Genomic DNA, 14,236 nt, shown 5'->3' with positions numbered 1-14,236 from the left:
CAATTATAACCAGTAAAAGTGTAGGTCTTTCCTTTAGACAGATTGCAAAGAAAGTCAAGATGTCAGTGAATACAGATTCCTACACCTTCAAAGAGCACTGGCAGGCCCAAAGCCAAAAAAGAATCAAAAGACAAGTTTCTCGGAGTCAACAGCTTGCGTGACAGGCGGCTCACAGTACAACAGCTCCAAGCACAGCTTAAGACTGATCGAAGTAAGCAAGTCTCAGTTTTAGCTGTGAAGAGAAGACTTCAACCTGCAGGTTTGACAGGTCGAGTGGCTGTAAGAAAGCCATTGATAAGATGGCAAATTAATAAGAAGAGGCTTGGCTGGGCCATGAAGCGCCACCAGTATAAAATTCAGTTGATAATTCACTAAAGATCCCACTTCATATATTTTGTGAGTTCAGATTTCAGCAATTAGGTCGGTGTTTTTTATTTTGTACATCCAATGGAAAATTTGCTAGTATATTTAGAGAAACTATTAAACTGTGGGTATATATACTGTCTTGGCATTTTCAGACCTCAAGAAATGATAGACAGTCAGAACATCATGATTGACCAATTTTCATTTTATATTATATATATATATATATATATTCATTTGTAGACTCTATAACTTTCACACAGACTAAATATTATACACTGACTTGGGTTATTTTTACCAAAGAAATATAGCAGACTACATTTAGTCATAAGTTTTTTTTGTTTGCAAAATTTTATATTTATTTTTATTGTTTTTCAAACTTTTTGTGATCTATTTTTTTGCTATATAAACTAAAAAAAAAAAAAAAAAACCCAGTGGTGATCAAATACCACCAAAATAAAGCTCTCTTTGCATGAAAACAATGATTTAAATTTCATTTGGGTGCAATGTTGCATGACGGAGCAATTGATAGTTAAAGTAGCACAGTGCTCAGTAGTAAAAAATTACTTGGTCATGGAGGAGGTAAAACCTTCCGGAGGTCAAATATTTAAAGTTGAGTGCTAGCTTAACCGCAAAATAACAGATCAGTTAAATACCAATAGATATAGCATGCTCATAGGAGGACAATTAAGCTGGAGGGCCAGAGAAGAATCTACGGTTAACCTACTTCATTTTATTGTAAGCAGTCAAGCAGGTTGATTAGAGCCAAGGTGTCTCAGACCATGGTGAAGAGAGTCAAGGGAAAGGTCCGTTTTAGGTCAGTATTGACCAAAACGTTTAGCGTGATGACAGAGTAGGTAAATATACCTGAAATTTATGAATTACTAGAGCAGATAAGAGAGGAGTGGTAATAAGTGGTCGATGAAATGTGTTATAGGGCATGTAGCCTACATATTTTTAGTGGATGATTGGAACTTTTAGAGAAGGCAATTACAATCTTTTATTTAGAAAAGAAACCAGAATTATGCAGAAGAATTTTGACATATTATGCCATATCTAGCTGAATGTTTGATTCAGGAGTTTTATAAGCATGGGTGAGCTTTTGAGTGGACTGTACAGTTTTATTACTGGTGTTTAACACATTTAAACAATACTACTACTACACCTATAGTGTGTGTTCAATGATGTAAGATTCTCTTTTAAACAGTAGATTTGCCATTACCATATAATCACCTTTCATACATTGGTAATTACTCTTACTTTGTCTCATCAACAGAGAATTGCTCATTCTCAAGAAGAGTTGAGAGATGATCAGGGATTTCCTTCAGATCGAGGTCGTTTAGAGCCTTTGTTACGAAAAGATATTGAGTATTTGGACAGAAAGGTGGATGGTAAAGATAGTTGGATGAACCAAAGCTCTTCTGTAGAATCTAGCACATCTAGCCAAGAACACTTGAACAATTCTATTAAAACTTATTCTTCTGCTTCATCCTTAAACAAATCAGGACCTGGACGCTGGAAAACACCAGTTGCATCTCAGCCTGCACCAGTTGCTGTGTCTCAGCCTATAAGAACAGATCTACCACCACCACCACCTCCTCCTCCAGTACATTATGGAGGAGAATGTGAAGGAATCACTGTTGATTTACCCCTTCCACCTCCACCATCACAAGGTCATTTGGGACCACAGTTAAATGCTCAAGCAGCAGCAGTTGAAAGAAAAAAAAGAGAGGAACATCAAAGATGGTATGAAAAAGAAAAAGCCCGCTTGGAAGAAGAAAGGGAGAGGAAAAGGCGCGAACAAGAAAGAAAGCTTGGGCAAATTCGACCTCAGGTTCCTGCTCCTCCACAGCCCATGTTGCCACAGCCTCAAACAGCAGCCCCACCTCCTAATATACCGCAGCCAAGACCGGAAAAACCAGCAACTCTTCCTCGTCCACAAGAAACAGTCATAAGAGAGCTGCAACCTCAGCAACAGCCACGCACAATAGAAAGAAGGGATCTTCAATACATTACAATCAGCAAAGAAGAGCTTTCTTCCAGTGACAGCCTTTCCCCAGACCCATGGAAGAGGGACGCCAAGGAGAAATTGGAAAAGCAGCAGCAAATGCACATAGTAAATATGCTAAGCAAAGAGATCAATGAACTACAAAACAAGACTGAACGAACTGCAGAAGAGAATGACAGACTTCGCAAATTAATGCTTGAGTGGCAGTTCCAGAAACGACTTCAAGAGTCTAAGCAAAAAGATGAAGATGAGGATGACGATGAAGAAGATGATGATGTAGACATGCTTATTATGCAACGTCTGGAAGCAGAAAGAAAAGCAAGGGTAATGCAAATATCAATTCATTTAATTTCAAAGTAAGCTGTGCAAAATTCAGTGCTGGATGGCATAGGTGTGTTTTATTAAAATGTTGCTTTTCAATAATAATAAAAATTATATATATATATATATATATATATATATATATATATATATATATATATATATATATATATATATATATATATGTAGATGTTTTTTAGAAAGTTTTTTTAAATAAAAAATTTCCACCTTGTGACCTCTAATCTGTGCAATTCAATTGAAAACAAACTAAAATCTTTAAAGGGAGGTGGAATAAAAATAAACATTCAATAATGTGGTTGCATAAACTTGATTTGCACACCCTTGAACTAATACTTTTGTTCAAGCAACTTTATTTCATAACAACATTGTCTTTTGGGGTAGGAGTCTTATCAGCATGGTACGTCTTGCCTTGGGAACCTTTGCCCACTATTTCTTGCATAAATGCTCCAAATCTGTCAGATTGCGAGGGCATCTTCTGTGCACATCTTTTTTCAGGTCACCCCACAAATTTCTAATTTAATTCAGGTCTAGCCTCTGGCTGGGCCATTCTAAAACTTTAATACCCTTCTGGTTAAGCCATTCTACTGGTCCAGGAGACTGTCAAGAGCCCTACAGTAACATTAAAGGAGCTGCAGAAATTTCTTGCTAGTTCTGGTTTTGTACTACATGTGACAGCAGTCTCCTGTATTTTTCATATGTCTACCCTATAGGGTTGGGTGGCAAGACAAAGCCCTTTCTTACTAACAAAAACATCCAAGCTCAGTGCATAAAGTCTGCCAAAACTTTTGTGGGTAAATGTGTTATGGTCTGATGAGACCAGGGATCGATTATCCAGGGAGCATCCGATTGCCTCCTGGGGAATCAGGAAGGAATTTTTTTCCCCACTGGAGCAAACTGGACTTTGCTTTAATTTGTTTTTTTTTTCCTTTCTCTTGATGAATTATGGTTGTGTTTGTGTGTTTTAATTGGTTGAACTAGATGGACTAGTGTCTTTTTTTCAGCATGAATAACTATGTAAGATCAACATTTTTGGTCATAATTCAAAAAATATGTTTTGCCCCAAGTCAACACTGTGTATCACCAAAAAACACCATACCCACAGTGAAGCATGTTGGTGGCAGCATTATGCTTTGGGGCTATTATTTTTCCACTGGAACTGCGGCTTTAGTCAAAGTGGAGATACTTATGAAGAATGGCTTCACCAGAAGAAGATGAGCGTTTTGAGAGTTTTGTAATATCTCAGCCAGAGCCTGGACCTGAATACAAATAAAAACCTGTGGGGTGACTTGCACATAGCTGTGAACAGGAAATACCCTTGCTATGTGACAGATTTGGAGTACGTTTGCAAGGAAGAGTGAGCCAAAAGACTGACTGCTGTCATAAAATCACAGGGTGCCCTTTTAATTTTTATTTTATAACCTCTTAAAGTTTGCAGTTTGTTTTTAATTGAATTGCACAGATTAGAGGTCACATTAAATGTGGAAAAATTCATAGTGATTTATCTTGGTATGATTTCTTTACATCTCAAAAACCTGGCATTTCTACAGGGGTATGTAGACATTCTAGGTAAGCAACTAGCTGTATAATATGCCCAACAGACAAGGTAATTTTTAAAAACTGTTATTTATATTTTTGTTTCACTAATTAGCCTAATTTTAAGTGATGCACATTTACTGTAACCCATTGTACAAGTGCAGTATTTATGTAGGCTACAAAACAGAAGTTCTTATATACTCAAAATTGGTTTAATGCTGGCTTTGGAGCTGTAATGAAGTCCTTATACAGATCTGCCATTAAACTTGTGGTGACATCATTACCTCCACACACATCCCTACATCACATTTTTCGTGTTCTTGAGTAAACTATGGGATACCAGTTAAAATGCTGGACTTGAGAGCTTTCCCTAAAGCATCACTATGCACAACAGTGGTATGAGGAGGTTTTCAGGTTCACAAAGTTTAAGTAAGAATGGCTATAAACTATTCAGTTTTTTAATATGTGCATTAGTGTGCTCTTTTTGTTACATTTAGTAAATTGGTATAACTTATTTTGTTGCCATAAGCAAAACCGGAATTAGTTTTGTTTAACAGAGTTGTATAACAAACAAATTTACTGAGCACTATTTACATTTAAACCAACCGCATAACAACCTCAGTGCAATTTCTGAAAAACAAACTGCTTTGAGAAATGAATTACTATTTGTGGGGTCTACGTGGTTTTAACACATGGGGAACAATAAAAATATCAGAACCTGAGTAGGTCTGAATCGGAATATCCTGTGAACCAATAGGTGTTTCCCATGCATTGTCATATGTTTGTCACAGTGATGTTATTACAGGCTGTGGACAAAAACAGCATAGCTCTCACTATCTCCCAGTGATCTTAAAACAAGTACTGATTAAACCAACAGATTATTAAGGAGGTTTCGTAATATGCATATTGGATGGCTTTTATTTTTTTAAACTGAAACCAAATAAAATTAAAAAAATTGTTCATCTAAACAGCTAATCCAAAAGGAATTGCAAAACATGACTAACCAGAGTTATTTAACTTTGCTTTAAGCTTTATCTATAATCATAACAATCCTTCCAGTTCAATGTACAGCTGTTGAGATATATCAGCCACGTGAGTATTGCATTGTTTTCAATGAGTTGGCTGACTCATGTTTGTATTGGAAATGGCGGCACAACCATTGTGCAGAGCTGGAGTATGTATAAGCAAATGGGGCTGCCAAATGTACATAAATAATTACAAACTGTATACAGAAGCAAAGCTTTTTAAACTTACACATACTTAAATGTTTTAAATAATCTCTTCCCCGTGTTTGTATGTATGTACGTATATATATATGTATAAATATATATTTATTTATTTTGATCCAGTGCCCATTAATAAATACTAATCTTTTTATTTTCCCTGTTGTATGGGGAAGGGGAGGGATCAGCACTGAAACAATTCTTTATGGTCGCTGTGATAGCATGGTATTCAGCCACTTGGATCAGCTGGGTACAGTGTCTGTGTGTACCCAGTCATCCAAGGACGTCTCAGTACATTTCAATCACCCGGTGGATCAGTCTCCCGATGGCTATTTATACAATGCTGTTCATAAACAGCACTGGGTAAATAAAGGTCCACCAATCCGCCATTGAAAAACATACCATGGTGCAAAAGTGGTCAAATCCTGTTTTTCCAGGAAAGTACTATTAGGCTGATAGATATTGACTTCAAAAGTTCCTTTGAACTTTAATTTTTACATGCACTTATAAACTGGTTCAAATTGAGCTGAATTATTAAAAGGTATGTACTGCAAACACTTTTTTTTTTGGATAGAAGTGTTAAAATCTTTGTCAATCTACTTTTTTGATGTTTTATTCTCTGATGGATTGATTTTTCAACCTGTTATTGTCCTAGAGCCACAATAGGCACTGATTGAAAATCTTTACAGTCAGAGAAATTATCCCATTATACAGCTGTCACTGGAACAGGTGTTCCTATTGCAAAATACCTTCATCTGTTGTTCTGGTGACAACTGTAAAATTTTGGATTTCCCAATAATTTCTGTCTCCAATTCTGCATCAAGCTTTTCAAGAAAAATATAGAGTGTGAATCTACCAAGTGTGGACACAGACAACAAAAACAATAAACAAAAAAAAAAACTGATGGGTTCTAAGCCTTCCCCTCTTTATCCATAGCAAAAAAAAAGTTTTGGCTACAAATACACATTAAATGAAACCACTAAAAACATAATTAATAGGATTGTCATACATAGAGGGATGTATTTGTGACTACCATTTTAAGGATTTGTGTAAACTAATAGCACAAAATGCATGTTTGGAAAGATATCTTGCTGCATTATTATATGGCTATATATTGTTATATGGTGTGCAATGGACTCTTCTTTACTAATATCCTTTCCTCTGATTTGCAGCAGTGTTGGCATTTTCAGCTTGTGTTTTGGAGCACATGGGTGATATAAAGTTGAATTTTGTTGTAAGTTCTAAAATGATAGGAAGTATTAATTAGGATAATGAAAACTGTATTGGGGAAGAGTGTTGAGACACGGTTAAGTGCTGAGTCACACTCAGTGTGTGCGGATTGAAGCTCAGGTTTCACAGCTAATTGATACAGTAGTTGTTCAGTAGTTTAGATCCGGTTAGGATTTTATCCTGTTCACAACTGATGACATGTACGGTTTAGAAACAGTTCCCATAAAAGTCAATAGCTTGTAATCCTCACCTGAACCAGACTGCACTGCTCAGAAATCAGACAGGACTCTTTTTCAGTCTGCACTTAATCCGCACTGTCGGTGCATCGGACATGTGAACAGCCACCATAGAAATGAATGTGATTTCACATGTCATGCGGATTGGATGTGGTTCAAACTGCATTCAATCTGCATATGTGTGAACCAGCACTTGCAGTGCTTCAGTTAGATATTGTTTTATACCAGTTTGATAAAAAAAAGAGGGTAGTGTGTTTTTCCTTTGAAACATTTTATTGTGAACACCAACTATTCCTTGCACACTGTAAAGCCAGCTATACATGTGCTATATATGTGGTCGATTCAGCAGGGGCCAGCAAGTTTGAGCAAGGAGGTTATACAGAAGAAGATCTGCTGCTTCTGTACAACCACCCTGTCGTATTTTCCCCGCTCATTTAGCAGTGCAGGCTATAGCCTGCAATGCTAATCAGTGTATTCTGACAGAGAGAAAGTCTTTCCACTGTAGGAATACAATAGCTCAGCGGGGAGGATTCCTCAATCAAATGTGTGGATGGGGGAAACTAGTCAGTTTTTTTTTCTCTATAGGTTGCCTTAGGTTCAACTGTCATTCAAATTTTGTGTTTTATGAGGGTTTCCAATAATTTTTTAGCAGTTGTGCTGAAATTGTCTTGTGAAATGTGGTGTTTAAATTCGTGGGAAAAAATAGAAAATACAATATCCTTTGGTGATATTCTTTCTAGCAGTTTTGTTTAGAGTAACAAAACCCCTTTCTTATCTGCTCAGAAGCCTAGGAAGTCCCATTCACATGGCATCTGACCATTAATAGGGATTGTGGGTGTTTCACACAGGGACTGTAAAGAGCCTGTTGAGAGTTAGCAGCAAACTGTCAGGGAGATAATCTTTCTTATATAATGAGCAAATATGGACACTTCTATGCACATATGTGGCTATTCACTATATACAGAACAAGGCTTTTTTTTAAACATTACTGATAAAATTACCTCAATCTTATCTTTTATGTTTTTGTCCAAAAGAACCATTAACAAGACCATAATATTCTGTTGATATAGTTTATTCTTGAAAAATTACTTGCATTGGAGGTGACTGGCTGTTAAATTGAGAGAGGAAGTGAGGTGTAAATACAGTATCTATTTTAGGGCATCATCCTTCTGTGATCAGCGAAGTGTCATCCTACATCAGACAAAATCTCACTTTGAAGAAATCATGAAGTGTTCTTATTGTGCACTTCACAAAACATTGACAAGTATTTGACAAAACCTGATTGCACATCAAACTAAACCTTGTGTGTCAAACCAAAGGTCATCCTATATATGAAACCTTAGATGAAGGATGATTTTCTAGGATTCCAAGCTCTAATGTTTTTGAGTACTCTGTACGAGAGAAATGCATGCCAATGTATACAAATTCCAGAAGCTCTAATAATCTTCTATTTGACACCATAGGCTAATTTATTATCTCACATATTGAAGTCTGGGATCTTTTGGGTTTAGTATTCTTTTTGCACATAGTTTTTGTAAATTCTTTTAATGTACAACTTTCCAGATTTTTTAAATTCTCTATAGCTACAGTGTGTCCTGTAGTAGGAATTTTAAGGGTGTTTTTTTAATGCCAAAGTTACAGTTTTTTTCCACTGTTATTGCAATTATACTATTTCCAGATTTTTGAATGACTTAACAGGCCACACACAGCAATTTTATTTTTTAATTTTTACTTTTGAAAGTACCCAGTGGGGGCTCTCATAATGTATTTACAGTAGTGTATGAGAGGTTTTATGTTATTTGGTATTTTGAGTTTGCATATTATTGTAAACCTATACTTAATACAAGTTTACGTAGCTAAATACATGCTGTGTAACAAGCACATGAGCTATCTGTTCTTGCATTGTCATTGTTGTCCCAGCTATTGAGGCACCAAAGTTTTTGTAGGTTTATGAAAGTCGTCACCTGCTCAGAGCTAAGCATGTTCTCCCTACACCCTTAACCTTCATTTACTAGGGTTGGGGCCTGCCAACAGGCTGCTCAGAGTACTGAATTGTGTAAGGCAAAGGGAAATATTAAGCTTTTAACCAGAGCATCAGCAGCAGATTGGAGCATTGGCAAGGTAAGGGCAAACCAAAATTTCCTATTGGATAATATGTATATTTTAATAGACTGCACTGACAAAACAGAACTACAAACACAGTTGGTACCATTTGAAGCAGCATACCGATGTTTGAGTCTAAAACTAAGTTTATTCCAAAACTTAATTGGGTACAAAATCCAACACGTTTCAGGGGCCAAATGAAGCCCCCTCAGGGCAAAAGCATGACATAAAGTTGGAAGTTAAAATAATCATTTGACATAACAGTAAAATTTTATATATATATATATATATATATATATATATATATATATATATATATATATATATATATCCCTAATGCCAAAAAAAAGTTGGGCCAGGGCCATGTTTATCATGGTGTATCATCCCCTCTTCTTTTAACAACACTCTGTAAACATCTGAGAACTGAGGAGACCAGTTGCTGGAGTTTTGGGAGAGGAATTTTGTGCCTTTCCTGCCTGATCATATGCTGCTCTAAAAACCATATATGCTGTGTAAAGGATCTCATCCCATCTCATCATAGATAGGGCCATAAGATTAGAAACATAAAGTGACAGTCCAAGAAAAATATTTTTCAGATAATAAATGTCCAATCCAGTATATGTTGTGTTATCAACCAGCAATAATTAACACCGTGCTTGACTTCTGACAGTGAAGAAGTGACATGACCTATGATGAAACATGTTGAGTGGAGCCTAGTGGTGTCACTTCCGGGCATGCCCAAACCGGCAGGAGTGATGTGAGGAACCATTTTGATTGATGGCTGTGATATGCTTTGTATTCATTACTTTTGTGTGTACATTTTTTATTTGAATAAAGTGTTCATATTTTATGGGGTTGCACTATGATCTATTCCCTTTATTTTTGATCATATACACCTTAATTCCACTGGATATCCGAGAGCATGTTACCTTAAAGGGCCAGAACTAATGAAGTATACTAAGGATTGGCAGTGGATAAGCAGAATTTGGTTTCATCCCTAATTATGTATGACCTATTTGTTAGGTCAGGGAAGAAGGTGAGTGCATGGTGCACCTACCCGGTGATGGTAAACACCACAAAATAGCCGGCACGGTGGAGTAATGCATATATGTTCACCATAATTCGGAGTCACACATAATTTGTTTAATGTGAGTTCATATTGTAACACGTTTAATTTTTGGTTACATAAAATGGTGTTGCACTATGGTATGTTTTTGTTTTATTTTGCACGGATCTGGAGTTTAAAGAAGCATAATATGTGGAAGGAACACGTCACGGATCAGAAATTTGGAGACACAGTTTCCTTATAAAGCATGTTTTTGGCCTATTATAATCTATAGGTTAATGGTCAAGGTGAGCAGGTCAAGCACGGTGTTGATTATTGCTGGATGATAACACAACATATACTGGATTGGACGTTTATTATCTGAAAAATATTTTTCTTGGATTGTCACTTTGTTTCTAAAGCTTATGGTTCTATTTATGATGAGATGGCGAACCACATTTTTTTTGTTTATTTAATTTTGAGTGTGAGTACACCAGAGTACATAGTGAGTGCAGCAATCTTCTTCTCTGATATTACTATAGTTGGAACATAGTAGTGCATAGGTCTTTACCATTTGCATGTATATTGTGTATTTCAGCATTGATGATGCTTTTCCAGATGTGCAAGCTGCCCATGTGTATTTCAGCATTGATGATGCTTTTCCAATGTACTTATATAGCGCTGTCAATTTACGCAGCGCTTTACACATATATATTGAACATTCACATCAGTCCCTAACCCTTAAGGGGTATACAATCTAAGGTCCCTAACTTATATTCATACATACACATATTAGGGTCATTTTAGACAGGATCCAATTAACCTACCAGCATGTCTTTGGAGTGTAGGAAGAAACCAGAGCACCCGGAGGAAACCCACGCAAGCACAGGGAGAACATGCAAACTCCATGCAGGAGGTGCCATGGTCGGGAATCGAACACATGACCCATTTACTGCAAGGCAGACGTGCTAACCACTAAGCCACTGTGCCACCCCTGAATGTGCAAGCTGCCCATTCCATACACACTAATGCATCCCTATACCAATAGAGGTACAGGATTTTTAGCCAAGTGCTGATAACATGTCGGAAAGTCCCTCTCCTCTTTAATCTGTAGGATGTAGCACCCATGGTTCCAAAAAATGTCAGATTTTCATTCGTCTGACCACAGAACAGTTTTCCACTTTGCATCAACCCATTTTAAATGTGCTTTGGCTCTGAGAAGATGGCAATGTTTCTGGTGCTTCTTCTTTCGATGATAGAGCTTTAACTTGCATATTTGGATGTCACAATCTATGTTCACAGACAGTGATTTTTGGAAGTATTCCTGAGCCTATGCAGTGATGTCCATCACATCATCGTACCCGTTTTTATTGCAGTGCCATCTGAGGGCCCAAAAATCACGGGCATCCAGTGTTGCATTTCGGCTTTGTTCCTGATTCTCAGAATCTTTTGATGATATTGTGTACTGTAATATGATATATTTAAAGTGTTTACAATTTTACATTTAGGAACATTATTCTGAAATTGCTCAAAAATTTTTAGATGAAGCTTTTTACAGATGAACCTCTGCCCATCTTTACTTCTGTAACACTCTGACTCTCTAAGGCCCCTTTCATACTGGGCAGACTCCACTTGCGATCTGCTTGCTCAGCAGGAGATCTGTCCACTGATTCCCCACTGAGCAGGAGGATGACAGGTCTGTGTCCACTTCGCTTATGCAGAGCGGACACAAGCACATCCCGCTTTGTTGTATGGGCAGTTAGATGTAAACAAACTACCAGTCCTTTTACACCCTCTGGTCCAACCTACCCTCACAGCGCGCTCCAAGCACAAAGACCGGGGTGTCACTGAGTGCCCATTCTAAGGATCGGGACCCAGGACTCCTGATTCCGGGTCACTTGATAGCTGTGATAGCCTCTGATTGGCTATCACAGTAATCAGTCACTGTGAAGCCAGCCCCCCTTTATTTTTATTCTCTCTGAATAAAGGATAGAGATACATTTGTATTTCTCTCTTTCCTTGCAGAGAGAAAAAAAACTGTTTTTGTAAAATAATGAAAAAAAAAGATAAATATTAAAAAATAAAATACAAAATGAAGAAAAAATACCTAGATCAAGGTTTGATCTAGTTCAGTTCCAGGATTAGTGTTTAGGTCAAGGTCAGAATTTGTTTTTTTTCTTTTTTTAAATTGGTATCTGTGTTAGTTAGTGTTATTGTGTTTTAGGTAAGAAAAAAACAAAAGGCGCACTATTGTTTCTGGGCTGTAGTACAGGTACAAACAACAAATAACATACACATATATGGTTTCGCTGCTTTTGTCAAGAGCTGGAAAATTTATTTTGGGTTGTTCTTTGGTGGTAGGTTATGGTAGTAACAAGAAACACACAGCTAAATGAAAAAACAATTTTGTTTTGTACTATTTTGGGCCAGTTTTCCTTTGATAATAAAAAAAATCAGATATCCATTACCATTTACCACCAAATGAAAGCCCAGTTTGTTCTGAAAAAAAAACAAGGTATAATTCACCTGGATGTACAAAGTAATTGTGATATGCATAGTTTTACTAACACATGTCAAAGTTGTAAAATTTTACTTCGGTTTTAAGATTTGTTTTACCCTTAGACGTGAAGGGGTTCAAAATGACAAAACATTTAAGCACTTAGGTGTCACTCATCTCAAGGTTCCAGCACCATCCATGTACCCCTTAAGGCAATAAGAACCTGACTGACTTTCTAAGGCTTTCCCACTATGCCAAACATGAGTTATATTTCACATATAGTTACGTGTATTGAAGTGCAGTAAAGATATTCATTTATGTTTGTGCCGGACAACAATTGCTTTGTGTGTGGTTAGTATGAAAGTCTTCAATGAAAAATGGGTCGATTGTTTTCTAATATAAATAAATTCTCATCACAGTTGTTAATTTACATGCTTTTGCTTGCCTCCTCTTACCTTATACATTTCTGTTGTGCATTGTGCTGCAGTTTTATTTCATTTATCTCTTAGGTGCATGGAATTACAAATGGCTGGAGCATCAAAAAGAGACATTGCTTTATGAAAATACCAGTTTAATGATTTTTTTTTCACTTAGCATCTTTTTTTTCCCCCCTCTCCTCTTTGCTATCTGCAGCAGACTGCTATGCCAGCAATCTCTGTTCTAGATTTGGTATGTTCTGTATTTTCTTTCGCTCTTCAAACATCTTGCTGTCTCTTTCCCCCCTTTTCTCTTATGTAACTTCACACTTTTTTTCTGTAGTATTAGCTGTGCTGTCTTTGCTTTGTCTTTGCTGTCCTGTTTTTGGAAGATATCCTCCTGTTTTTGAAGCATGCCTTGCCTGGAAGTAGTATCTCTAGTTTCTGAATGCCATTGTTCTTTGTTTCTTACATTTATCTGTTCTGTTTTGTAGACGTGTCTCTTTCAGGGATGGGCAACTTTGGTATTCAGTTGTATCTGAAGTGAATATTCTAGGATTTATGGCCAGCTATTGGTCAGTAGCAGCTTGATTTCCAGAAGTTGCCGATCACTGTTTTAAATACTTTTGTTTTGTGCTTACACAGTGTTTTATGTACAAGCCAGGGTATTTTGGTATTTGGGAGTGGTAATGAAAAGACAGTAGCTTTATTCTATTTTTAGGTTGTAACACAGAAAGCATAGTCCATGTTTTCCTTTAAACTGAGGACAGAATTCAGTTGTGTCAGAAGATTTACATTTGTAAAAAAAAATAAAAAGCCTCTATTTTTCACGACCATTTTTTTGATAGCACGAAAGTCTTCTGTAGAGCCCAACTATTGCAGAACATAAAGGCTGTAATGAATATGTTAGAATTTACCAATTAACTGATGAAATAGAAATTAGAACCTTGCCCAAAGGAACTTGCACTCTAAAAGATGGATAGTTAAATGATATTCCTCATAGAGATTTATTGACAATAAACATTGCTTTCAAGTAAACCAGGCTGTATAACTCAGATATGTAAATTTTGCATATAGCTAGCTTACATCATCTAATGAAAATGGTAGCAGAGAAAATTAGATCCTTTGCTGGGCAATGTGTGATCTTCCTGATGTTGGGAATTAGCTGAAAAATGTAAAAGGAGTACTAGTATTCCTAGGAAAACATGGTAAAGTAGTTGTAGTGTATAGCAATCAAATG

General features: G+C 36.7%; 1 protein-coding gene across 23 annotated transcripts in view; it reads left to right on the top strand.

Moving 5' to 3' along the window:
• AFDN (afadin, adherens junction formation factor) overlaps positions 1-14,236 on the top strand; it is a 314,907-nt gene that overhangs the window by 266,135 nt on the left and 34,536 nt on the right. For 12 of the 23 annotated variants that reach the window (XR_016311500.1, XM_089668566.1, XM_089668562.1 and 9 more), the window contains 2 exons: positions 1,640-2,695; positions 13,214-13,249. Coding sequence is in view for 22 of the 23 variants with exons in the window: in XM_089668566.1 (XP_089524692.1) it covers positions 1,640-2,695; positions 13,214-13,249 (1,092 nt within the window). In the remaining variant the exon portion in view is untranslated. The remainder of the gene's footprint in view (positions 1-1,639; positions 2,696-13,213; positions 13,250-14,236) is intronic. The other 11 variants (XM_089668579.1, XM_089668578.1, XM_089668569.1 and 8 more) reach the window with 1 other exon arrangement.

This window comes from Staurois parvus, unplaced genomic scaffold, assembly GCF_062004578.1.
Source record: "Staurois parvus isolate SC_StPar_1 unplaced genomic scaffold, SC_StPar_1.0 ptg000059l, whole genome shotgun sequence".
NCBI classification, from domain to species: Eukaryota; Metazoa; Chordata; class Amphibia; order Anura; family Ranidae; genus Staurois; species Staurois parvus.
This window is presented reverse-complemented; position numbering and strand designations above follow the sequence as displayed.